The following is a 25,030-nucleotide window of genomic DNA, read 5'->3' on the forward strand; positions in this document are numbered from 1 at the left end:
TGAACTCTTTTTTTATCACTACAATCACTTCACTTTTTAAACCTATCAGAATATCATAATCAATAGTCAGTAAAAGCATTATTTAAAATAATAATCCTGAGTAATAATTCTTGCATCTAGACTTTCTTCGAAGTCAGAGGTTCCCAAACTTTTTAGACCCATGACTCCCTTAGTATACAGATTATTTTCAACATAGCCTTTAATACCAATCAATATGAGACTAATCTGAAATATGTTAGGCAGACTACATTTTGTGGCACAAGCTAACTAAATATAAGTGTTACTATTTCATAAGACTTCATTTCTTTATTATTAAACTTTACCGATATCTATTTTTCTTTCTCTTACATTTTTACGTACTACATTTACATTTTATATATTTACAATATATCACAATTTGAGAATCACTGCTCTAAGGAATAATAAGTCTAGGTAAGAATGCTTTGTACTAACTACATGCATCTTTAATTTGGTTTGTCCGCTGTTTTAAAGCCTAGAATTATTATTATAAATAATAGTACTTATACCGACTATCTGTAGTTTTAATTTCATTTCAGATATATCTTTAAAAACTATTATACTCATTATACTACAGTCATTCATGTTCATTTAATTAATATAGTATAATAGAAGACTGCACTACTTGAAACTACACTTGAAGGTCTTTAATTATTCAAGGTAGCAATTATGCTTCTTATCTGTCTACTCTTGCAATGTTAACAAAGATTCCCTAAAATTATTTTTTAAATAATTTCTATAACAATGGGTAAGACAAATGCAGATACGTGTCATTTCCTTTTATCTGCCCTTGTTTAAAATGGATGTTATTAGATTTTATACATCGCTACATCCATTAATATCAGATAGACGACACGCTATTCAATTGGATCCTTATTAAATAACGATCGTCGTATCTTTATCCTAGCCATACTGAAATTTTTCAATTACACCGCAATCTTCAGGAAAGCACTTTAAAAATGACGATGAGTCAGTGTTACGTATGGTATGGGCGTTATCAGTTTTTGATAACAACTAAGAAACAGAACCTAATGGAGCTACCTATTGCTATTGAAATTCCACATTTCTTCATACTTTTTCTTTTCTTTTTTTTTACTTTCTACTGTTTCACCAAAATTTCACTACAATTTTAATTTAATTCGGTATTTATTATGTGACTTTACACATATTTTTAAATAATAACACATTTACTTCTCCTTTATTTAACAAAGTAAAATCGAGGGGAATACTATTCTTTATCATAATATAATAAATTTCCTTTGTTCTTACTCCGTTAATAATTACAATTGCCCGTTAGAATTCTAGATCATTAAATTTTTATGACTGTTTATTTTGTATGGCGTTATAATTTCTGGAGTCGTTTATAATTCTCCAAACAAAAAATTTATTAACACGTTTTCAACTTGTACTTTTTTAAATAATTAATTAATAATTAATTTCAATATATATATTTTTTGTTTAATTAATCAAATACTATGTATTCTACTGCCTAAACACTGTAACTTTCTTGTTAACAAAATTTCTTACGTAACTATTTTCTATATTTTCTATAACTTTTACAGAAATAATATTTCACTGCTAAAAACTGTTCATAAAAATTTTTTATTCGGAGGATCAAGAACGACTTCATTAATTACTGTTTTCTACAACAAAACAAATCCGACAATTACTTATTATAATTAGAATTGAATAAATAAACTACTCAACTGAATAAACTATGACGTCTAATAAATCCATTTCAATTCTTACACATGATCGTGTCTGTCACGATATTTTGAGAAAAAATGACATTTATGGTTTTTTTTTTATCACGAGACTCGAGAGATATGATAATGATGCGCTCTAACGCGAGAAATAGCGAAACAGATAATTATAATTAGACGTGCAGAGGAGAAAAAACTTAATCACAACACTGTGAGATAATCAAATTCAGCGGGAAGCTTGAGTTAGGTCAGTGCCATTTTCATAGACTCGTCTGTTTCTCCTCAGAGATTTTTACTCGTGGTACATAAACAAAGATTCATATATCTAAATGCACATCAATAATTATATTTTTTTTGTGATTTATCTTTTCACTGAAAAAACATAATACTCCACATGCAAAATTAACATTGATGTACTATTGCTTGCATAAACTTGCCGTTCCAATAAAGCATTTTCATTTCAATCGTTTTTCAAGTGTTCATACTTTAAATAAAGTAATAATTAAGTACAAAGGAAAAATAGTTTTCGGATTAATTGTAAGTTTTTAATGTAATATGATTAGCAAAGAATGTAATTTGTTAGTAATATTAGTATACCTTACGAGTGAAATAAGAAAAACTTTTAATTATATACTTCAGATCGAACAGTAAATCTATAATTGACAATGCAGATATAATGGGACTATAAATTACAAATGCTTGAGAAGTGTAATAGATTTGAAATATATTTATGAATTTCATTCGGAAAGTACGAATATTAAAAACTCTTATTATTTATTTCTCAACAGACATGTCCAATATTTGATACTATTACTCTTGCTCAATCTGTTAAAACATAATCTACACTGTTTATAAAATGTTTGTTTATCTCTCAAAGTAATGTAATTTAGCAACAAAGCATGAACTTAACTACATAAGAACTGCTCAATACAAAACTGAACTTCCTTTCAATGGAATATTGTTTACTGATAGGACGTTTGAATACTTAAATAGTTAAGTAATCTAATACTTGAATATTATAACTGATAGAGTGGCTAAGGCCAAATGTTTTAAATTCCTATGCACAACAAAACACAAATACAACAAATGGATGTTATAATGGTGAAGCAAACCGTAAGGTTACATACATTTAAATATTAGGTAGACTGAAAAGTAACGTCGTTTTTAAATACTTGTTTATCACTCAACTCGTTGATTTTATCGATCTGGCATTGAAAATTTGTACACTAATAACAAAAGGCTGTTGATAACGATGGCGAATGCATAACTGATTAAAAATAGAAATTTATTAAAAATCTGTTTGAATTTAATGTAATAAAAAACGACATTACTTTTCAGTTTACCTAATACATTCGTTTTAACTGAAATTCTCAAGTATGAGTACTGAAACTACAGAAGCAATAACTAGAATTTACAATTATTCTACTAAAACTATTAGAAAGATCTTAAAAAATCTCAACACTTAATTGCAAATGACGATAACCAATATCTTTATATCTATTATCATTATTTGTTCTTTATCAAGAGTAGTGATAATATATATATTTAGAAATGTACATCCATGCAACTTTCACAATCGCAAAATAAAATTTTCTCCATGACATTTAGATGCCAGTGTACGTACAATGAATGTTACATTAGTCATAACATACGATTTACAGAGAAGAGATCAACTTTATAGATTACCAAGATTGATCGTATAGTAAATGACATTAGGCGTTACTACAGTTACGCAGTAATAACATATCAATTATCAATTTCAAGCTTCCGCAAAATTATTCACTCAGTTTCTCGAGAAACTAAAGAGAATAATAAAATTTTTATCGGAGAAACACCGTGAAAGTTCTCGTGACAGTTTGAATAAAGGTAAAGAAGAAAATCTGTCAAACTTACGTAAATGAGACCAGAGTAGTATCTGTCTTTGAGGTTATGCAGCACAGAGGCTTCGTTTAGACACGTTAACTCAGCCATGTCCTCGACCTTATCGAACTTCGGCGGATTCATCTTCTGGATATCATCTTTCGCGACGAAGACCCGTTTTCCAGTTTCAGCGATCTCCACCTCAACCTCGTCACCTCGTTCACCTTTTATCCCGGCCGCGACGAAACCCTGGGTTTCGTGTGGCACCCAGACGAGCTTCTTTTGCGTCCATTCCGCCTGGGTAGCGGGGTCATTGAAATTGTTTCTGTCAACGGAGAGGAACCGTAATTCGGGATCCGAATGATCCACCCTCGAGTCGATGTCCGCCATTTTTGTTTTCGAGATCACTAGCTCCTCGAGCCGGCTTCAGGGACGAGCGATTCCAAGGACGATCCTCGAGAGACTGATCTCTTCGTGACAAGGACACACATGTAACTATTCAACTCCCGTTCTCCCGTCGTACACGATTGTTAATTGTTCGACAGTGGACCGAGTAACCTGAATTATCAAAGATTCGAACGATACGCTATTCGTTCTCCTTCGAGACACAGTGTTCTTCTACCACCTTTAACGCTCTTCGAGATTGTTTTCTTTCTCGCTCCTCGCGGCCATCTTCTTTCCTTCTCAAGCCGAGAATAATGGTGGGGACGAAATTTGAAAGTACGCTGCGTAGCAGCGCTCATATCACTTTGTGACGTGTACCACGGGAATATTTCATTGGCCGGCGGCTAAACGTGCCGACCAATCGTTTAATCGGAAATTGTTTGCGCACAAAAGAATGCGTTGGCTGTTTCGCTTGTCTTATCCCTTCGACCACTACATACTTAGAGATACGGCTTCAGATAAATGCTTTGAAGCGAAGATAAAATCATCTATGTGACGTCACACGAGGGCAAAGTAACGATGGAACTTTGTCGTTCAGTCTGTAGTAAATATAAGGGTGTTCCAAAAATGTTGTAACACCTTGAAAGGGGTGGTTCGGGAGGTGATTTGAAACAACTTTTTCCTTAGCGAAAATGTTGTCCGAGGCTTCGTTGAGGAGATATTAACAAAAAACCCCGACCAATCAGAACGCGCGTAGCGAAGGCTACGCGCTAGGCGGCCGCGCTCCCCGACCAATCAGAGCGCGAGTATGCCAATGGAGCGCCCGCTGATTGGTCGGGGTTTTCCGTTAATATTTACGCAATGAAGCCTCGGAAACATTTTCGCTAAGGAAAAAGTTGTTTCAAATCACCTCCCGAACCACCCCTTTCAAGGTGTTACAACATTTTTGGAACACCCTGTATTTTGCATTATTAATTATTAATCTTAACTCTTATAATTTTAAATAATTCTTATCATAACTTATTTTAGAAATTGTAATTTTGAAATATTATATTTAAATTATAATATTATTTCCTTATAACTTGTTTTAGTTTGAAAAATAGTAAAAACAATATACAGATGTCAAGAGTAAAGTTATTTATTTATAATTATTGGTTACAAAATAAAATAGTTTTGAATGATGCAGAAATATTATCTTGTGACGTGACATGAGGTCATCTTTTCCCGTTATCTTTGCTTCACTTTGATTAGTAGATCCGTGTATACATACAGGCCGTGTCTCAAGTACACATATATGATCGAAGCTTATCCCAGGGCCGGCGCAAGGCAGGTTCAGCGCGTTCGCCGGAACCCGGTCTCGCATTTTGAGGGGCCCCGCGGTCTACGAAAATTTTGATTAACTTTTTACGGAATGATGATACCATTAACAGATGCAAGACATTTTTTTATTAGCGATGATTCAGTATAAAGGAGTGACAAAAATCATCAAAGTATTATTATTTAATATTTATCTTATAAAAGATATGTAACAGCATTTGTAAATAAATAATTCCACGTTGTAAAATTTAAATGTAGGATTTGAATGTAAATTCAGGCCCCGCAAAATTTTTGAACCCGGCCTCGCAAAAGATCACGCCGGCCCTGTCTTATCCATATTATAACTCAGAGTGTTTAATTAACTTTAACAGGGGTGAAACTTTTGTCAAAACTTATAATGTTCGCGTTCTCGTATTTTTTAATTATTGCCTTGTCGATTAAAATTGTTTTCATAAGAAAGTCCACTAAATAATTAATAAACTACATGATCATTTCAACGTTTTAATTTCTAAGACCTCAGCTGCGGTGGTAAAGTAAAAATATTCTGAAAAGGACCCTGCAGTTTCTATGTCCAGCACTTTCAAATATTTCGGAGGCAACCTTGCCGAAACTTTGCAGATATAAATATATCCATCACTTTCTATCGACTAGTAACTAAAAAAGGAAAGAGAGACAGAGGAGAACAGCGTAAAGCGCGGCAATATTTAAAACATAATATAATAAGAAGTAATTTTAAAACTCCTTGGGTATGTAGTGCATATTAAAGTATGCACGCATTAAATTACTAGATGTATAAACTAATTTTTTATATACTGTGTGTCAAAATGACATATCAGTTTGGATATTAACATTCCCACATACCCACCATTAACAGTCTGCTAATTATTTTCTATTGACAGAGCAAAATACAGCAGTTAATGAAGCCTTTGAAAATGTATTGTTATTAAGTAAATAAATAAAAATATTACTTTTGTTAATAGAGAAAATCTCAACGAAAAATGAGATGTTTGAAAATTTGAATAAATTTGTAACAATACTGTTACAATACTATTATTTTATTATTAATGTAACAATACTATTACTGTTTCCTTTATTATTTAAGGTAATTTAAAGTACATCAATTATATATTCATTATATTGTGAATATATTTATCATATAACAATATATTGTTATTGAGAACGAGTACATTTAATAAGAAAACCTATTTACTCTCAAAAATGTAATGTTTCAAATATATACAATACTTTTTCAAAAAATTTTTGTATCTAGTGACTTTGGCAATACTTTAAATTGTTTAAATTGAGGCACTTTGACTATACAGGGTGTCCCAAAATGTTGTAACATCTTGAAATGGGTGGTTCGGGAGGTGATTTGAAACAACTTTTTCCTTAGTGAAAATGTTGTCCGGGGCTTTGTTAAGGAGATATTAACAGAAAATTTCGACCAATCAGAGCGCGCGTATGCCGGTGGAGCGCTCGCGGTAGCGAAGGCTACGTGCTAAACGGCTGCGTCAATGTCCTTCGATCATTGAGCTCTATCCTAACTGGAGTGTGAACAACTATAGGAAGAAATAGAGGCGACGGAGGTCCGAGAGAAATACAAAATGGCTGGTTCCGGTATTATCCTATAGCAAATCTATTTGTAGAGGGGGAACAAACGTACGCCGTAACATAACCTACCCGAACATCGCTGAGCATCGTCGAGTGAGTTACTTTCAGATTCTTTTTCGCATAAAATTGGATAAATACAATATAAATTGAATTGTGACAAATAATAAAATTTAACTCTATACTAAATTGTATATATTTGTATGATCTAAATTATGGTATGTAAATTATCTATACTATTTCATTATTATATCATTATTATTAATGTTTCTATCGTTTTATATATAAATAAAAAGGAAATAAAGTTCAAATCTGTACATAATTAATCTGTAAATAATTCCTAGAGGGCCGCGAAATTCAAACAAAGAGGAGTCTATTCTCCCTCCACACATAAATTTGCTATAGGATAGTACCACCTGAACTACTCATCTTGCATCTCTCTCGGACCGACCTCTCTCTCGCAGTTCATACTCCAGTTAGGATAGAGCTCAATACCTGCGATGCACGTCGAGTCACTTGTTCGCGTAAAAGCGCGGCCGCTTAGCGCGTAGCCTTCGCTACCGCGGCCGCTCCAGCGGTATACGCGCGTTCTGATTGGTCGAGGTTTTCTGTTAATATCTCATCAACGAAGCCTCGGACAACATTTTCGCTAAGGAAATAGTTGTTTCAAATCACCTCCCGAACCACTCGTTTCAAGGTGTTACAACATTCTTGGGACATCCTGTATACCTATTGACTGCTAACAGCCGCCATTATGCGTTCCAAGACCGGTAGCGACATCATGTCCCAAAAGCGGCCAAACTAAGAACTAATAACTACTCATAACTGCGTGATTCTGATTGGTACCAATTGGTACTGCTCGGAGAGTTGTAAAGGTCAATCCCCACAATCAGTGTTGTAAGATGCGAAGATTTCCGACTGCAGCGCCGTCTGCGGTACAGTGAGGAAGTTTTGATAGTTTTCATCCGGTCCGGAGTATCGAGAATTTCCCCCACCATGCACATACACAACTCCACGATCCGCGCGTACGTGAGCCCAGCGCTTCGGATGACTTCGGACAATTTCGAGAGTTGAGAGGGACGGTGAATATGAGCCTTTCTCTCTCGCTCTTGAAACGTTGAGATTCCAGTCGCCGGCGCCGGCAAGGTTGCCGTTCGGGAATCTTTCGTCTTACTTACTCGTGCTGTACCTATCACGGACTCCTCTTCATTGTTACAGGCTTAGGACGGTATACGGCAAACGGCAACCCCAGTCGCTGGCAAGCGACACGAGCCATCGTAATGCGATTTTGACTCACCAGACATTTTCACTTGCCGACTGATATTCTTCTAATGAAAAAAAAATTTGAGACTATTAAAAAAATAGATTTTTTCGAAATCTCGAATGTTTGTTAACACAATTGCGTTTAAATGGCTGAATAGATTTTAATGAAACTTCATATTTAGATTTCATATTTTCGTCTCAAAATCTGGTTAATTTTTTAACCCAATCGGTTCATGAATAATAATAGTTACCTCTTATAGTTCTATCATTTTTCGTATTATTTAGTATAAATATTCGTTATTCGTAAAAATTAAAAGATTCACTAAATGAATCTCACAGGGAATTAAATACTACGTAAAAAAGTTAAATGAATTTTTTCCCTGTTTTCGCTCATAAAGGATTTTCGTTCGTGATACACGTAGGATTTTTCAATATCCGAATTGCAATAAACCGTTCACATTTTCGATAGACGCTTTAACTTACATTATGGGCACCAATACTTACTTGACAACTACAACTTGACAATTACAACTGTTACAGCGAACAATTTATTAAAATTGAATAAAATTTATTTTCTTATAATTTTCGTATAAAATAATTGACATAATTAACAATTAATTCAAATCTGTGTTGTTTTTTGCTTCCTTTCTATATTTATTAAACATCTATAGAAGACAAAAGAATCAATAAATATGTACATATAAAGGCGTGTTAAAAGTTATTAAATTTCATTATATCTGTTCGTGTTAGTTTATTTATTATTGTATATTTTGCCTATTATACGTACAGTATGTATACTTTTAAATTATTTTGTAATGTCATTTGTATAAATTATGTTCAGTTATGAGATAATCAGTTTGACAATAATTTTTTCGATGTATTATATATGTATGTATCTATTGGGTGTTCCGCCTTAGTGATACAGCGCTCTAACTCCAAAACTATCGGCCGAATGCAAAATTTCTAATATGGAAATTGCATGGTAAAGTGGGGCTCATATTTCAGCGAGAAGGGATTTTTGTTAAGTTTGTTATATAAAGAGATATAATGGTCAAGTTTCGTTTTTCAAATAGAACTATATATTTTTCTTTGATATCATGCGATAGTACTTTTCAAGACGAATTCATTAAGCTTTAATGTATTTACCCGATTTTTATTAGTTTTTACGCTATAACGCTTCAAAGTTTGCTAATTTTCAAGGAAAAATCTTGGTTCAGTCCCATTGATGTGGTAAGCACCATGGGGTTCGTAAAATCAATACGGAGGGCCTCGCTTGCGATTCCAGGCCCAAGGAAGGAATACGGAAAAAGTATTGACCGCTACTGATGCATTACTTGTAGCGCCGAGAATTTTCTAGGTAGGTAATACTTTTCCTGTTTTCCTTCCTTGGGCCTAAAATCCCAAGCGAGACCCTCCGTATCGATTTTACGAACCCCATGGTGCTTACCACATCAATGGGACCGAACCAAGATTTTTCCTTGAAAATTAGCAAAGTTTGAAGCATTATAACTTGAAAATTAATCAAAATCGGGTAAATACATTAAAGCTTAATGAATTCGTCTTGAAAAGTACTATCGCATGGTATCAAAAAAAATATATAGTTCCATTTGAAAAACGAAACTTGACCATCATATCTCGTTATATAACAAACTTAACAAAAATCCCTACTCGCTGAAATATGAATCCCACTTTACCATGCAATTTCCATATTTGAAATTTTGCATTCAGCCGATAGTTTTGGAGTTGGAACGCTGTATTACTAAGGTGGGACACCCTGTATATGTATAGGTATATACAATATGTGATGCAAAAGTGAATAAACAGTATGATAGGATGAAGCGATAGGGCTTATGAAGTGAAGGTTTAGTTTTTTACTTTATACCGATAGGCACACAACCGACCACACGCACTCACACAGCACTATGAATGACAGTTCTTTCTTACACCATGGTTACGGTATCCCGCAAAAAGGCTCGCGTAATTTAGTACCAACAATGTGCAAGCGGAGCGCTCAAGTAGAAAATCTCCAATTCTTCACAACTTGCATAACACAAAACCAGAGATGGGCAAAACCCTAGACTTCGAATAAATCTGAAGTTTGCCGATGTGTTTGTCTCGTTTCCTTCTTTGGAAAATGTTCAACAGAAGAAACGAGACAAATATACCGGCAAACTTGAGATTTATTCGAAGCCTAGCGTTTTGCCCATCACTGCACGAAACTACCAAAGAATATTATTCTATAGAGCGGAGATATCATAAGCTGAGATTCTTTACTCCACCGCAGGCGGCGCTGCAGTCGGAAATCTTCGCATCTTGCAACACTGCCCACAAGAATGTGGGTGAACTTTATTTTCTCTCACAGAACTGTTCCACGTTTTTTTCCATATTACTACATACAGGGTGTCCCAAAAATGTTGTAACACTTTGAAATAGGTGGTCCGGGAGGTGATTTGAAAGAACTTTTTCCTTAGCTAATAGAAAATGCCGACCAATCAGAGCGCGCGTATACCGTTGGAGCGGCTGTTGTAGCGAAGGCTACGCCACAACCGACTCTAGAATGGCTACGTGCTAAGCAGCGGCGCTTATACGCTACCGCGGGCGCTTCAACGGTATACGCGCGCTCTGATTGGTCGGGGTTTTCTGTTAATATCTCCTCAACGAAGTCTTGGACAACGTTTTTGCTAAGGAAAAAGTTGTTTGAAATCACCCCCCGAACCACCCCTTTCAAGGACCTCCAACATTTTTGGGACACCCTGTCTATGAGTTTTTCTCACACCTTTTTTTACTGTAACAATTGGCGTTCGATTTGAACATTCGCGCGCTCACTCGATTCTCACGCGCTTCACCTTTTCGCTCTCCACTTCTCAGTGAGCCATAATTGGTCGGAATGGTCGATCCCCACAAGGATCACTAGTTCATCTAATCGTTACTAGATTCTAAATTATCTTATGAAGATACACATTCTCAAATTATCTCGTTGATCCATGTGGTCTATACTTCTCCTACTTCGTTACTTGGCTACTTCAGGCTGCTTCAGGCTACTTGTAGCGAGGGTAAAAGGGGGTCTTTTTCATTTATATTGTTAACAAACACTAAATATACGAAATGTGTAAGATTCATCAATTATAAATTATAGGTTACAATGCTAGTATTTATAATTTTCTTCAAAAGAAGTTTCATTTATATTAAAAAATTTTAATCAATCGTCAATTTACTTAGCAGAGGTTGATGAAATAAGTTACATCTTAAATAACACTGCCAACAAACCACGAAAAGTTTCAAAATATGGCTTGTACCTTACTGGAATAACAGGTAATATAGCTAAAATGAATCAAATCAGTGTCTTCGTTAACCATTGTGAAATCCATCAAACATAGTGTTATACTTGTATAATTTTTGTGTTACTTTTTAGGAGGTATCGCAACAGCTATCAGCATAATATGTATTCCATTCGTGAGCCCTGCATTTCGTAAAATATGCTTGCCTTATGTGCCAGCTACTAGACAACAAGTTCAAAATGTATTGGAAGCCTTAGAGGGATGTACTGGGTCTTTAATTGATCTTGGCAGTGGAGATGGACGCATAGTAATTAACTTATTAATTTAAATTAACTTATCAAAATGTATATATCATAGCATTGTTATTCTGTGAATATATTTTAGGTTTTTGCAGCAGCAAAAGCTGGTTTCAAAGCTCATGGTATTGAATTGAATTCTTGCTTGGTATGGTATTCTAGGCTGAAAGCCTTATTTACAGGACTATCATCGCAAACAACATTTATAAAAAAGAATCTATGGAAACATAATTTGAAAAATTATGACAATATTGTTCTATTTGGCGTTGATCAAATGGTATATTCAGAAGATTTTATTTATGTCTTTCTGTGTCATTCCTTATTAACTAAGTGTAATTCATGTCCTACAATATTTACAGATGCAAGATATAGAAAAGAAATTCATAATAGAATTACAAAAGGATTGTACTATAGTTGCTTGCAGATTTCCACTTCCCAGTATGAGTGCAATGAAAGTAGTTGGTCAAGGAGTTGATACTGTTTGGATTTACAAAGTTTCAAAAAGGACATGAAATTATATGTTTATTCTTAGGTATGAATACAAGATATTTATTATTGTTATAAATATCATATAATTATAAATAGTACAAATCATCGAGATTCTGTGGTACACAGTCTAGTAAAATTTTTTGTAACATATGAATAAATAAATATTTTGTGTCTTATATTATTTGTATTAATATCCTATTAATATATGTATTTTTATGTAAAAATATATTGAATATTCTTATGGTAAAGAATTAATACATGGTTTGTTTTCTATTTTTTAAATAATATTTCTAATGTTTCATACAGAAAGTCAATCTTCATTCATATATATTTTACAATCAACATTCAAACACATTGCATACATTTTAAATATACTGCCAGGAAAAAAACTGCATTTTTTAAGTACTTTTAAAAATAAAAATTAAGTACATTCATTTTTCTGTAATGAAAAATTGAGCCATCAGATTTAAAAAACCCAGTATCGGTATACTTGTATGCAGAAGCATCGAGAATATAGTCAATTTTTTTTGTTCTTTCAAAATTGCTAAATACAATAAACTTGGTAATGTAAAGATATAAATAAATCCACTCAGTGCACCAGTATATCGTACTATTGTACCAATGTATGGTACAAAAACTGCAAACATAATACACACACATACTAAAATGATATTAACTAAAATGACACAGCATCTGTTGGATGTTTTGCATATCGACGAAAGCATTTGAACGCGTAACATATACGCAAGCAATGGAAAAACTGTCAGTAATTGAAAAAGTAGAACGATACGAGCACCGACTGTTAAGCCGCTCCATTTTTGAAAATTATTCAATACATTCTGTAAGGAAAACAACTTTCATTTAACATTTTCGTCGGTACATTTCACACGTTAAATATCCTTATATTTTACTTACGTCTTCGATGCATGATTTGCTGAGGGGAAAACATATATAAAATACTACACCAACTATAATATAAGTCAGCGTAACAAGAAGATATGCTATAGAAAGGTCTCTTCCCTACAACATAATGACATAGTTTGTCACTAAATCTGTAAAACTACAAATTTACGAAAGAATCGAAATTACTTACATTCTTACTTTGATCATGATTACTTTGCATTACAGTAATTATGATGTTATGAATAAAAAATGACATTGCCAACATTCCAGAAAGAGCAGGAAACGAGGATTTCAATGACCAATTAATTTCCCACTCTGTGTCATCCATGTTAATGCCCCATGATGCTGATTTCACCAAGACAAAGATAATCAAATATATGATTGATGCAGTTCCTGCGAGATACATAGAGTTTTCATAATTTGACAAAGTAAAACATAAATTTATAGGAGAAAGTCATATGTATGTTGAGACCTAAAAAAATATCAAGAAAGCAACTAATTACATGCAATGGAGCTATTGGTAAAAAGAAAATAATAGGTTTTACTTACCAAGGGAATTAAATTTCGTGAAGAACGTGGGACTACTAAAATTTAAAAATGGAAATATCAATAAACCAAGAAAAATGGGAACTGTTTTATATAGATCCCAAATTGGTCCTAAAGTATTGTATGTATTCTCATGGATTATACTGGTATTATTATAAATAGTGTTCTTTGGGCACAATACTGCAATTAAAATTAATATATCAACACATTAAAATAATTATAGTAGCTTTTTTTTATATGTATAAAATATGTACCTTCTGAGGGATGAGAAGCATTGTCTGCTGCAAAATGTTCTGGTGTTGCAATTATACTATCTGCAAAAAACATAATGTTAGTAAATTTTGACGAAATTAAGTTAGTAAATTAGACGAAAAATAAAAACTTTAGTTTGTATTTACCATATATAAAATTTACAGAATTGTATAAAAAGTTAGTCATCAGTACCCAGTAAGCAATGGTTGCACCCAATAAAACAGTAATACTAAAAATTTTAGCAACATATTCCGCCGATTTATTTAAATATATTCGACTTAGCTGCATCACTTCTATACCTTTGTGTCCACCTTAAATAAATTGCCATAACTTTACTGTTACACTGCAATTTTCAATATTATGTTTTGTGTTGCCTTCTTACCATGATATTTATGTACAAGAAGAAGACAGTAAGCTGTATATAAACAAAAACCGCTCATTAGAAGTATGAGAATAATACCAGGTATAAAACCAGCCATTTGAATACCCCAAGGTATTGTTAGCATAGATGATCCTAATATAGTGTTCCATATCGAAAACCTATAAATATATAATAATGTGTGAGCACAAACTATAACTACCTTGAATAAAAAAATGTCAACTATGACAAAAGAAGACGATCATATAAACATCTACTTTATAATGATTTTTCTATGAAGAAATAAATGATGTAGAATGTGTTTTAAACTCATAAGAAAATAAGTTGTAACAATTCTGTTCATGCATATACTTGGCAAAATTATCGACATATGTACATGATAAACCATGACAAACTACAAAAGTAACGAAATATATCAACAATTTTCGTAACGTAGAGTTTGTAAGTACAATTTGTTTCTTCATCATTTTTTGATATAATTTCATTTTATTATTTTATAGTTCTATTAATTGAATATTTGAAGTGTCTATTTCTTAATGAATAAATATTAAATCCCTTTTAAAGTTTAAATTATAATCAGTTTATTCTACTCTAAGGGGTCCCTAGACAAGTAAGGAGACATCTTCAATTGTGCATCGAATTTTTTAATCAAATTTTTTTTATATGTAAAAAAGGGTATGCAGAACAATCTCTGAAAGTAGGGAAGGGCAAATCTTTTCGTTTTCGAGAAATAAATTTTTAAAAATAGCTAAATTTCGATTGACGAGTGTCGATCATACAAGTGTGAAAGTTATCATAAAAACAGCGTAGCGCAGTCGGTAAATTACCAGGTTGCGAAGTCGATCTTTTGCGCTGGGCGCGGTTTGATCCCGGTAGGAGGTACTTATTTTTTTTTTACGTTTTCTTCTGTTTGTATCATATTTTGTTATGGAAGCTATCTTTATGTATCTTAAGATTATTTTATAAAATATCGTGCAATTTTTATGTTTTTTATCGTATTGAAAACACTTATACACTCATGCATGAGTGAGTGTTAGAATGAAAATACGTTCTGATTACTTGTTGTAGATATTTATATAAGTTACGCGGATGTCATTCTGAGGGAGTTTATGTAATGGCTGTGTGCAATGTTTGTTTGAAATAATTAAATTGTTATTTACAGACTATGTATAATGACGTATATTTTTATAAAAGCTTGTAAATACTCTTTTAATATATATAAAAAGGTAGTTTCCATAGCCAAACATGATAAAAAATAAGAAACCGTAAAAAAAAATGAAGTGACTCCTACAGGGTTCGAACCGCGTCCAGGAGCGCAAAAGATTGATTTCGCAACCTGGTACTCTACCGACTGCATTACGTTGCTTCTAACAATTCAACACTCCGATACGATAGACACTTTTCAGGGCCGGTTTTAGCAATATTGGCGCCTCAGGCAAGATTATCGTGGTGCCCCTTCAGAAGCTTACAATTTTTAAGAAAAGAAGACAAGGTAATAATATTAAACGATGAATCTGTAGGTAGATTGTAAAGATTGTTTAACTACAATATATACCAGCTTTACTAATCTACATCGGACTGCGACGCCCCCAAAAATCTGGCACCCCGGGCGGTTGCCCGACCGCCCCCCTCCCCTAACGCCGGCCCTGACACTCGTCAATCGAAATTTAGTTATTTTAAAAAATTTATTTCTCGAAAACGAAAAAGAGTTGGCCCTTCCTACTTTCAGAGATTGTTCTACATCATACCCTTCTTTAGATATAACAAAAATTTGATTAAAAAATTCGGTGTACACTTGGAGATGTTTCTAAGATGAAAAAGGGCGAAAGGGAAATTTGTTCATTTTTTATTTTAATATTAAAGAAAGTGCATAAGGGTAAGATGAAAAAAAGTAGCATATATGTAGGTGAAATGAAAAACCAAAAAATGGCTGGTACGGTTAGAAGCTAGCTACGGGCATTGACCTTTCGGGTGGTCGTCTGTTGCCCAGGCAACCGACGGAGCACTAACCCCTTCTAATGTGAATATACTGTGCAGCAGACACAACCACCCGATGGTCGACGAAACGTGAGCTACCGGTAACCGCGTTCACCTTGTATTCCCATTCGTTTCCATGTCTTAAAAGCATGTTGCCGCAAGAGATCAAAATTTTCAAAACTGTTGAACGTTCGATGAAGCTAGAAACATCTCGACATGTGTAATTTGGAGTTCCTTCTTCTTTTTCTACTAAGGGTACGTTAACCAGGCGCGTGCTTTTAGGATGTGGAAACGAATTGCCGTTTACGTGATCCCTAAATAGTAATCTAAAACACGATGATTAATAGTAGTGAAACTTATTACCATGAAAACGTCTGGGTGTTTTCACGATTTTTCATACTTAATCATGGGGTAGGATCCTGACAAAAGGAATTTAGACACGAGCAGGTGAGTCCAATGCATTCTAGTAATCATTTTAGTATGAAATATTTGTCATCGGCAAAAATAACTCGTGTTGAGTAAATTTTGGCCATTTGTTAATTTATCGATAGAGTTTATGTGTATTACTTCAATTAGACTCTATTTGAATAGAAAATTATAAAAATGTTGTATTCTTATATGCCACGATATATTAAAAGATAAAGCGTAATCCTGTTTATAAAATCAGACAAAAAAATTATGTTATCTATGCACACAAGACATTTTTTATGTAAACCTTCTTTAAAGTTTTGATACATATGTTTAATATACGTCATACAAGTCAAGGAAAATGATCTGAAGCTTAACAGAAGCATACATCGCATTTATCGTCTTCAAAATGCATGAAGACATTTCTGATGCAAGATTTCATTTTTCTCTCGTCATCATCTTTCTAAAAATAATGTCTGGCGACTGATAACAAAAAATTTATGAATGTGATTAGATTTCAGAACGCTGTACTAAGAGTATTGACCCAGAACCCTTATTGATGATAACATGATAGCTTATAATTTCTAATTAATATTACATTATTCTACCGTGCTAACTTTAATAATAGGTTTTGTCATGCACAAGTTATTTCCTCTACCTACTTGGATATTTTATAGCGGTTGATTTTTCATTCTACAATAGTATTTAATCATATTTAAAATATAAATTTTGTATAATACTTACACAGTGACTAAAGAGCTTTGTTTTGGTTTGATATCATTGCACACAGCTTCTTGTTCCAGCAAACAAGATTGAGATAAAAATTTACTTGTAAAATCATTCAATATAGATTGTTTACTGTTTGATTCATATTTTTCGTTATTAAATATCTGATACAAAATAGGAACAATAAGTTTTATTAAAATTACATTAATATTTTAATGAAATTCATATGCCAGGACACAATTAATTATCATCATTTTTACACTAAGGACATTGTTTTCAAATGAAATGATTTGTACTGGAGTATCTCGTGAATTGAAAGAGGTTCTAACAAAGACAACTAGTTATATATACATCTGTATGTCTATAAGCTATTCAACCTTGATAAATATAAGAATATTAGTCTTGTAACAAAACATGCAATTTTATATAGTTTGTGGTATTCTCACCATATCAGTATTATGAATTTCATAACATCTGTCTTGTGTTACATTTAATGGACAAGACGTATTTAATGATAGTGGTATAACTAATGCGTGATCTTGAGCAAGGGGTGGCGGTCTCTTTGGTATTACAGTACCAGTAGACTTAATGCTACAAGTTTCTACGCTACCATAACTATAAAAAACATTTCTAGTAAATAATTACTGTTAATAATACTATAATAAAGCTATTTAGTATCAGATGCAATATTTGTTAATACAACATATATGACTTTTTCCCAAAAAAGGAAAATTGAAAGTTTTTGTAAAAGTCAATCCCGATTTTTTTATTTGGATCTAAATTTGCATCTAAATTTTTCTTGAAAAGTTATTTTTGTTCAGAAACTTTCTTTTCTAGGACCAAGTCACTTATAATAATACTACAGATAAATTAATTTTAATACTAATTTGATAATAATATTGAAATAAGTACTTGAAATAGGTATTAGTAGGAGTACACTCCAAGTCGCTTGTTTCAGAGTCTTGAAATATAACAGAGTCTGTGCTCGCTTGGGACTCTGAAGAAAGTAATGGTGTACTTTCAGATCCACTGTCATGAATGTCAATATTCCAATCGTTTGGTGTCTTATGCATGTTGCGCTTAATATTTTGTTGCGCCACAAAGACAGAACTATTATAATAAACGAACTATATTATTAAACGAAATACATTTCATTTACATATTTTAAAAGTGTACTTACCTACTGTAACAATTAGTAGCGCATCTGAGTGTGATTCACAAAAAGTTTAAAACATGTTTTGGATTAACGTTTAAAGTAAACTGCAGACTCAATTTTAAACACTCACGAATGATATATTAAAACGACGGTTCCGAGTTTAGTTTGTTTTTTGTAGTATGGAAATTTATTCACTTTCAAATTACACTACGATTATTGAATCAACAATAAAAAATCGCTTTGAAAACAACACCTTTCTTGATGCGCACGCTTCGTGACTGAAACTTCAGGAAACCCGTTGTTTTAAACAACTAAGTGTCTGTTTTGTAAACCCGCGTACTTATATCGGACATCCTTGACATAACAAGCTCCCTCCTCCTCATTTTTCTTCATAACTAAACTGCCCATCGTAATGAGCAACGGTCATCTACAGGCGCGAGTAATTTTTACTTAAACATACAATCAAATTCTTTTACGTATTTTCGTGGGCTCTCAGCGTGAAAGCACCGAAACGTATATAATATAAAAAGACACGATACGTGTTTGTTACGCAATCATATATTTTTTTTTTAAATTAACATATACATATATATACATATACATATACATTATAATATATGAAATACACTACAATACAATCAAACAATTTCGAAAAAGAGTACAAAAACACGAATCAAGAATAATAATAATAATATCAAGAATAATAGGCTTATCATTAAAGATATACGCAATTGTTTTTCAGAAATTTATAAATAATTAGCAACGGTTGAACGAGAGGCTTGTACAGAAAAGCATCCACCGTACGCAATCAAATTGTTTTCTTTCATTCAATGTTCATTCTTTTTTTCTTACAATGCTATCTCTGACTTTATCTCGCCCTAAATCTGACACGCGTTCGATAATCCGTAAAATATTATTGAAGTCAAATTGTGGTACACATTCTTTATTATGAAATAACGAATGTTTTATGAATAATACAAAAATAAGATGAAATTTGTCATGGTGGGTAAGATTCTAGAAAAAGTGTGTACAATGGACATGTTTATCTTACACTCGAACGATAAGACAAGTATGATTTGCCATTTGGATTTGTAGTTTTGTACATTTTACGTGATTCATATCGAACGGAAAGTACTACGTAAATCAAAAATACTTGAATATTTTATGAATATTCGAATATGGAAATTTAGAGCGAAGTACACATTTTTACGTTTTTTATATATTTCTTATAAACATAAATTTGATAAGTTTGTGAGAAATGTATGAAGAGGTTGGAAAAATTTGTGAACGATTAATTGTAATTGTCCTCCAATTGCATTCGATAATTACAATATTAATTGACGTCAGCCGGAATTACAGTTGCAGAAATGATTATCCCCAATTGTGATACAAACATGTATAAATATCATTATACAGCGTGTCCCAAAAGTGTTGTAACACCTTGAAAGGGGTGGTTTGGGAGGTGATTTGAAACAACTTTTTCCTTAGCGAAAATGTTGTCCGAGGCTTCGTTGAGGAGATATTAATGGAAAACCGCGACCAATCAGAGCGCGCGTATACCGTTGGAGCGACTAGGCGTCCGGGCTCATACGCTACCGCGGCCGCTCCACCGGCATACTCGCCCTCTGATTGGTCAGTGTTTTTCGTTAATATCTCGTCAACGAAGCCTCGTACAACAATTTCGCTAAGGAAAAAGTTGTTTCAAATCACCTCCCGAATCACCCCTTTCAAGGTGTTACAACATTTTTGGGACACCCTGTATATCATTATATATTAACGTAAATACAAATACTTGTTTGCATCCTACGAGTTAGTGTACGACAGAAGACAATATCGTCGAGGCTTGTTTACAGTCGAAAAATGTAAACACATTAATTTTCTTCTATCGTAATGGAAAAATGTTGCAAATAATATCGCTAACGAAATATCTTAAACAAAAGTAAAGCTTGAAAAAGAACGATGAACTTAAAGAACTTCTAGTTTACATTATACTATTCATACAGTCAGTGTAAGAAATATTCTTACAGCAACCAATTTAAAATAAAATTAATAAGAAAAGAAATAAGAGGCCGACATTAAACGTTAATTTAAAACTTTAATTTACGCAAATTCTGCTCTAAAAATATGTAGGAATGTTGGTCAGTTATTTCTTCCCCTAAAATTTATTTAAAAATAAATACAAGAAGTATTATTTTGAATTGGTTTTTGTACGAATACTTATTAGACTGACTGTATTACACTGACTGTATACTACGAATGTTCATGATCAAATCGTATTCGTCGAATATTCGAATCCAGAAAAATGAACAACCCGGTCCCAAGAGACAAATTTAATTTGCCATTTCTAGTTCTTCCCAAGTATGATTCACATCGAACGGAAGCTACTGCGAAGATCAACAATACGTCAATGCGGGCTTCTATCGTCGAGATTCCCTATCAAATGTTTGCGACCGATTATCAATGTTACGCTATGAGAATATTTGTTTCGCATTCGAACAATTTCTACTCCCGGAGAACGATATTATTAGTCGTTGTTAAAGCGCGGGCGCAATGTTTCAAGATGGTGACCCGTGCCCTTGCATGTCATTGGCAGACAAAGTTCAGTCTGCTAGCTGACGCCGAGGACGTGTTATGAAATTATCGAATCTGATTTCTTACTGTTGACTGAATTAGATTGCAGGACGGTCGTATTCTTTGTTTCAGTTATCGTTCCGTTGAACTGCAATCCCGTCGAGATATGTCGAGTGCGGTGACGAGTAGAATAATCGAGACCCGAGTACACGAGGGCCAAAAGCCGGGTACTTCGGGATTACGCAAAGCCGTGAAGGTTTTTATGCAAGAGCACTACACGGAGAATTTCATTCAAGCGATACTCCAGGCCCTTGGCGATCAGTTGGCTGGTAGCACGTTAGTTGTAGGCGGAGATGGAAGGTATTACGGGAAAGAAGCTGTTGGGAAAATAATCAGAATAGCGGCAGCCAATGGTGTAAGTTGTCTCCCGTTTTATCAGTTTGCATTCAATTTGATTTGAATACGTTGATGACGGTGGCGAAGAAAAAATTTGAGGTCATTCTAACGGAGAAAATGTTGCTTCATATTCTGTTGTCTGGGTACACATATTACAGTTAGATCTCAATAAAAAAAATGAAATTGAAAAGAAGTAATAGATATATTCGAAGTCATAGACGTTTCTTATAATGATAACAATAGTAGAGGAAAAATGTCAGACTATGCAAATGAATAGAGGCTAAAGATATTTTATCTACTGCACGTTGAATAAAAATTAGAATAAGAATTATACATTGAATTATTTTACAGTGATAGATAAAAATTAATAAAACTCGATCACTCAGTAAAATGTCCACTGTCAACTTTTCATTTGTTTTATTGAAAGAGTAGCAAAAGTAGCGTAACGTTTTTTAAATGCTTTAGGTAAGAAAATTGATAGTGGGTCAAAATGGTATATTTTCAACTCCAGCAGTGTCCACTATAATAAGAAAGTATAAGACCCAAGGAGGAATTGTCTTGACGGCATCCCATAATCCTGGTGGACCAAATGCTGATTTTGGTATAAAATTCAATTGTGACAATGGCGGTCCTGCTCCAGATAACGTCACAAATAAAATTTATGAGATCACCATGTCATTGAAAAGCTATAAAATTGCATCTGACATAAATATAGACATAGATAAGATACAGAGTACTACTGTTCAAGTTGATGGAAACCAATTTACAGTAGATGTGATAGACTCTGTGGATGATTACTTAGAACATATGAAGAATATCTTTGACTTCCCAACTATCAAGAAGTTACTTCAAGGAAGTGCCAATCAACCTCCTTTCAAAGTACTTATTAATGGAATGAATGGAGGTATGAATTATATAGTAACATACATCTGATTATTGCTACATGATTGCATATATAATAAAAAAAAATATAAGTTTCTTGTCTTAAACAAGGTTTCATTTCATATTTCAATCTTCTTAATAGAAGTTAATGTTGTACTTTAAAGATTATAATTATTGGAATCATTTACAGTTACTGGACCATATATAAAACGAATATTCAGTAGCGAATTAGGTATTGATAATTCAAGTATCGTTAATGTAAATCCTCTGGAAGATTTTGGAGGACTTCACCCTGATCCCAACTTAACATACGCCAAAGACTTAGTAGATGCTATAAAAAATGGCCCATATGACTTTGGTGCTGCTTTTGATGGAGATGGAGATAGAAACATGGTAAATTGAACTTTTGAATGGACACGTAAAATAAAGTTAAAACATGTATAAATTTATGTTTACATTTGTCTCTCTTTAGATACTGGGAAAAAAAAGTTTCTTTGTCACACCTTCAGATTCATTGGCTGTATTAGCTGCTAACTTGGATACGATACCATATTTCAAAAAGACTGGTGTTAAAGGGTATGCTAGATCGATGCCAACAGGTGCCGCTGTAGATTGGGTTGCAGCTAAAAAAGGTGTTAAATTGTTTGAAGTACCCACAGGCTGGAAATATTTTGGTATGTTATTTTAAGCGTAACATTTTATGCACATCAGAGTTTATGGATTTTATCCAATACAAATTATATTTTATCGCTATTATCATATTATTAGGTAATTTAATGGATGCTGGGCATCTGTCATTATGCGGAGAAGAAAGTTTTGGGACTGGCTCTGACCATATTCGTGAAAAAGATGGAATATGGGCATGCCTTGCGTGGCTTAGTGTAATTGCAAATCTTGGAAAATCTGTAGAAGAAATATTGTTAGATCATTGGGAAACGTATGGAAGGAACTTCTTTACAAGGTAAATATTTATATGGAAAACTGAATCAATGCATAGTTTTGTGCTATATAACTGAAATAATGCTAGGTATGACTACGAAAATTGCGAATCCGAAGAAGCGAACAGAATGATGCACCACATTGAAACAGAAATACAAAAGCCTGAATTTCTGGGTTCTAAATTAACATCTGGTGCTAAAACGTATGTTGTCAAATTAGGTGACAATTATTCGTATGTAGATCCTGTCGATGGAACCAAAGCTACTAAACAGGTATTGTTTGAGCTCGTACATTATGCATAGTAAAGGAATGCGATATATCACAAATATTGAGATATTTATATAATTTTGTATGGCAGGGATTACGAGTACTATTCGAAGATGGTTCCCGCATAATATACCGTCTGTCTGGTACAGGAAGTTCTGGAGCTACTATCCGTTTGTATGTTGATAGCTACGAGAATGATCCTCAACTTATAAAGAAAGATGCTCAAGAAGTTCTTAAGCCGCTGGTTAATATTGCGCTAGAGTTAAGTAAATTGCGCGAGTTTACTAAACGCGATGCACCAACCGTTATAACGTAATAATACATGCCCTTTATTGTTGATCTTTATTTTATCCAAAATGTGCTTTAAAAAGGAAAAGTGAACTTGTCTGATAACATAAATTAGTTAAGTAACGAAAGTATTTCACGTTTTAATGTATTCACATACACATCGAATGATGTTACGAATGTCGGTATTTTAGTTACATTACATTTCATTCAAATTATCGTATAAATATCCACAATATGAATTCACAGAAAACAAGAAGTGTGCATGTACGAATCAATATTTTGTATTAAGTACGATTGCAGAATTAAGAGTTTGTACAATAATCGCGGTGGTGCAAATTGTTAGGACACAAATGATTCACGAAAAATATTCAATGTTCAAACCATAAATGACACCTTGTTTCATACTTTTCTATAAAACTTAAAACTGCCTTGTTTTATTATACAAATTTTAACTCTGGTATGGTTATCGCAGTAAGACTTCAAACACGTAAATTCATTAATCGGTAGTTCCAAGATCACGTGTCTTTATATGTGGAAGCATTGTTTGCAAAAGGTATTCAAGCATGCAGAAAGATGGAAATAGTTTAACCCTTCGGTGCTTGTATAATGTAAAAATTTGTAAAATATATTCAATTATATTTTTAGGTTATATCTTTTTAAGAAATTTTGTTTTTTTTTTTAAATTGTATGTGTCATGTAATCGATCGAAAGATGAAAGTATACAATTAACGTTAATTTATGTAGAATAAAAAGAACACATTATTTATACGTTCGGAGGAGACAATTTACAATATAGGTCTTTTTATGTGTACAAAAGTATTGAATAGACGTTTTGTATAGTTGAATTTTACTTGTACATGAACGAAACAAACGTATGTATATATAACATATTGCGATATTAACATCGGAGGGTTAATGAAAAAGCGTAAATTCAATTGTAATTGAAAGTAGCATACCATGTTATAGTGACTGATCTTCAAATATTTGAACTTTCAAGGTCGCTATGAATTTGACAGCATTATTTAAAATTACATTTATTACAAATTGCAAAATTATTACTATTAATTGAATCTGATATATGTAAACGAAATTATAGAATTTGAAAAAGAGAATATTTTTTGTTT

General features: G+C 33.1%; 4 protein-coding genes across 7 annotated transcripts in view; 2 read left to right on the top strand and 2 right to left on the bottom strand.

The window, feature by feature from the left end:
• LOC128875734 (myosin heavy chain, non-muscle) overlaps nt 1–4,261 on the bottom strand; it is a 73,648-nt gene extending 69,387 nt beyond the window's left edge. For both annotated transcript variants that reach the window (XM_054121593.1, XM_054121592.1), the window contains exon 1: nt 3,615–4,261. In XM_054121593.1, coding sequence (XP_053977568.1) covers nt 3,615–3,971 — 357 coding nt within the window. In that variant the 5' untranslated portion in view covers nt 3,972–4,261. The remainder of the gene's footprint in view (nt 1–3,614) is intronic.
• Nucleotides 4,262–11,069: 6,808 nt separating this feature from the next.
• On the top strand, nt 11,070–12,392 carry LOC128875803 (ATP synthase subunit C lysine N-methyltransferase). Its single transcript, XM_054121692.1, has 5 exons — nt 11,070–11,262; nt 11,373–11,465; nt 11,566–11,738; nt 11,816–12,004; nt 12,087–12,392. Exons 1-5 carry the CDS (start codon nt 11,259–11,261, stop codon nt 12,237–12,239), a joined length of 612 nt encoding a protein of 203 aa, XP_053977667.1. The 5' UTR covers nt 11,070–11,258; the 3' UTR covers nt 12,240–12,392.
• Nucleotides 12,393–12,545: 153 nt separating this feature from the next.
• Nucleotides 12,546–18,957, bottom strand: LOC128875799 (sodium-coupled neutral amino acid transporter 9 homolog). Of its 3 annotated transcripts, none has more exons than XM_054121687.1 (11): nt 18,592–18,957; nt 18,320–18,517; nt 17,854–18,022; nt 17,426–17,571; nt 14,300–14,457; nt 14,064–14,228; nt 13,920–13,979; nt 13,669–13,845; nt 13,310–13,512; nt 13,132–13,236; nt 12,546–13,055 (listed from the first exon to the last, which is right to left on the bottom strand). In XM_054121687.1, the coding sequence occupies exons 2-11, from the start codon at nt 18,478–18,480 to the stop codon at nt 12,648–12,650; spliced, it is 1,752 nt and encodes a 583-aa protein (XP_053977662.1). In that variant the 5' UTR covers nt 18,481–18,517; nt 18,592–18,957; the 3' UTR covers nt 12,546–12,647. The 3 variants fall into 3 exon arrangements, with proteins under 3 accessions (XP_053977662.1, XP_053977660.1, XP_053977663.1); XM_054121685.1 differs by having other exon boundaries at nt 18,588–18,955; XM_054121688.1 differs by lacking the exons at nt 17,426–17,571; nt 17,854–18,022 and having other exon boundaries at nt 18,588–18,950.
• LOC128875800 (phosphoglucomutase) lies at nt 14,339–25,030 on the top strand. Its single transcript, XM_054121689.1, has 8 exons — nt 14,339–16,720; nt 21,267–21,549; nt 21,996–22,434; nt 22,603–22,805; nt 22,885–23,086; nt 23,181–23,373; nt 23,440–23,623; nt 23,710–25,030. The coding sequence occupies exons 2-8, from the start codon at nt 21,301–21,303 to the stop codon at nt 23,932–23,934; spliced, it is 1,695 nt and encodes a 564-aa protein (XP_053977664.1). The 5' UTR covers nt 14,339–16,720; nt 21,267–21,300; the 3' UTR covers nt 23,935–25,030.

Source organism: Hylaeus volcanicus, chromosome 4 (assembly GCF_026283585.1).
Source record: "Hylaeus volcanicus isolate JK05 chromosome 4, UHH_iyHylVolc1.0_haploid, whole genome shotgun sequence".
NCBI lineage: Eukaryota > Metazoa > Arthropoda > Insecta > Hymenoptera > Colletidae > Hylaeus > Hylaeus volcanicus.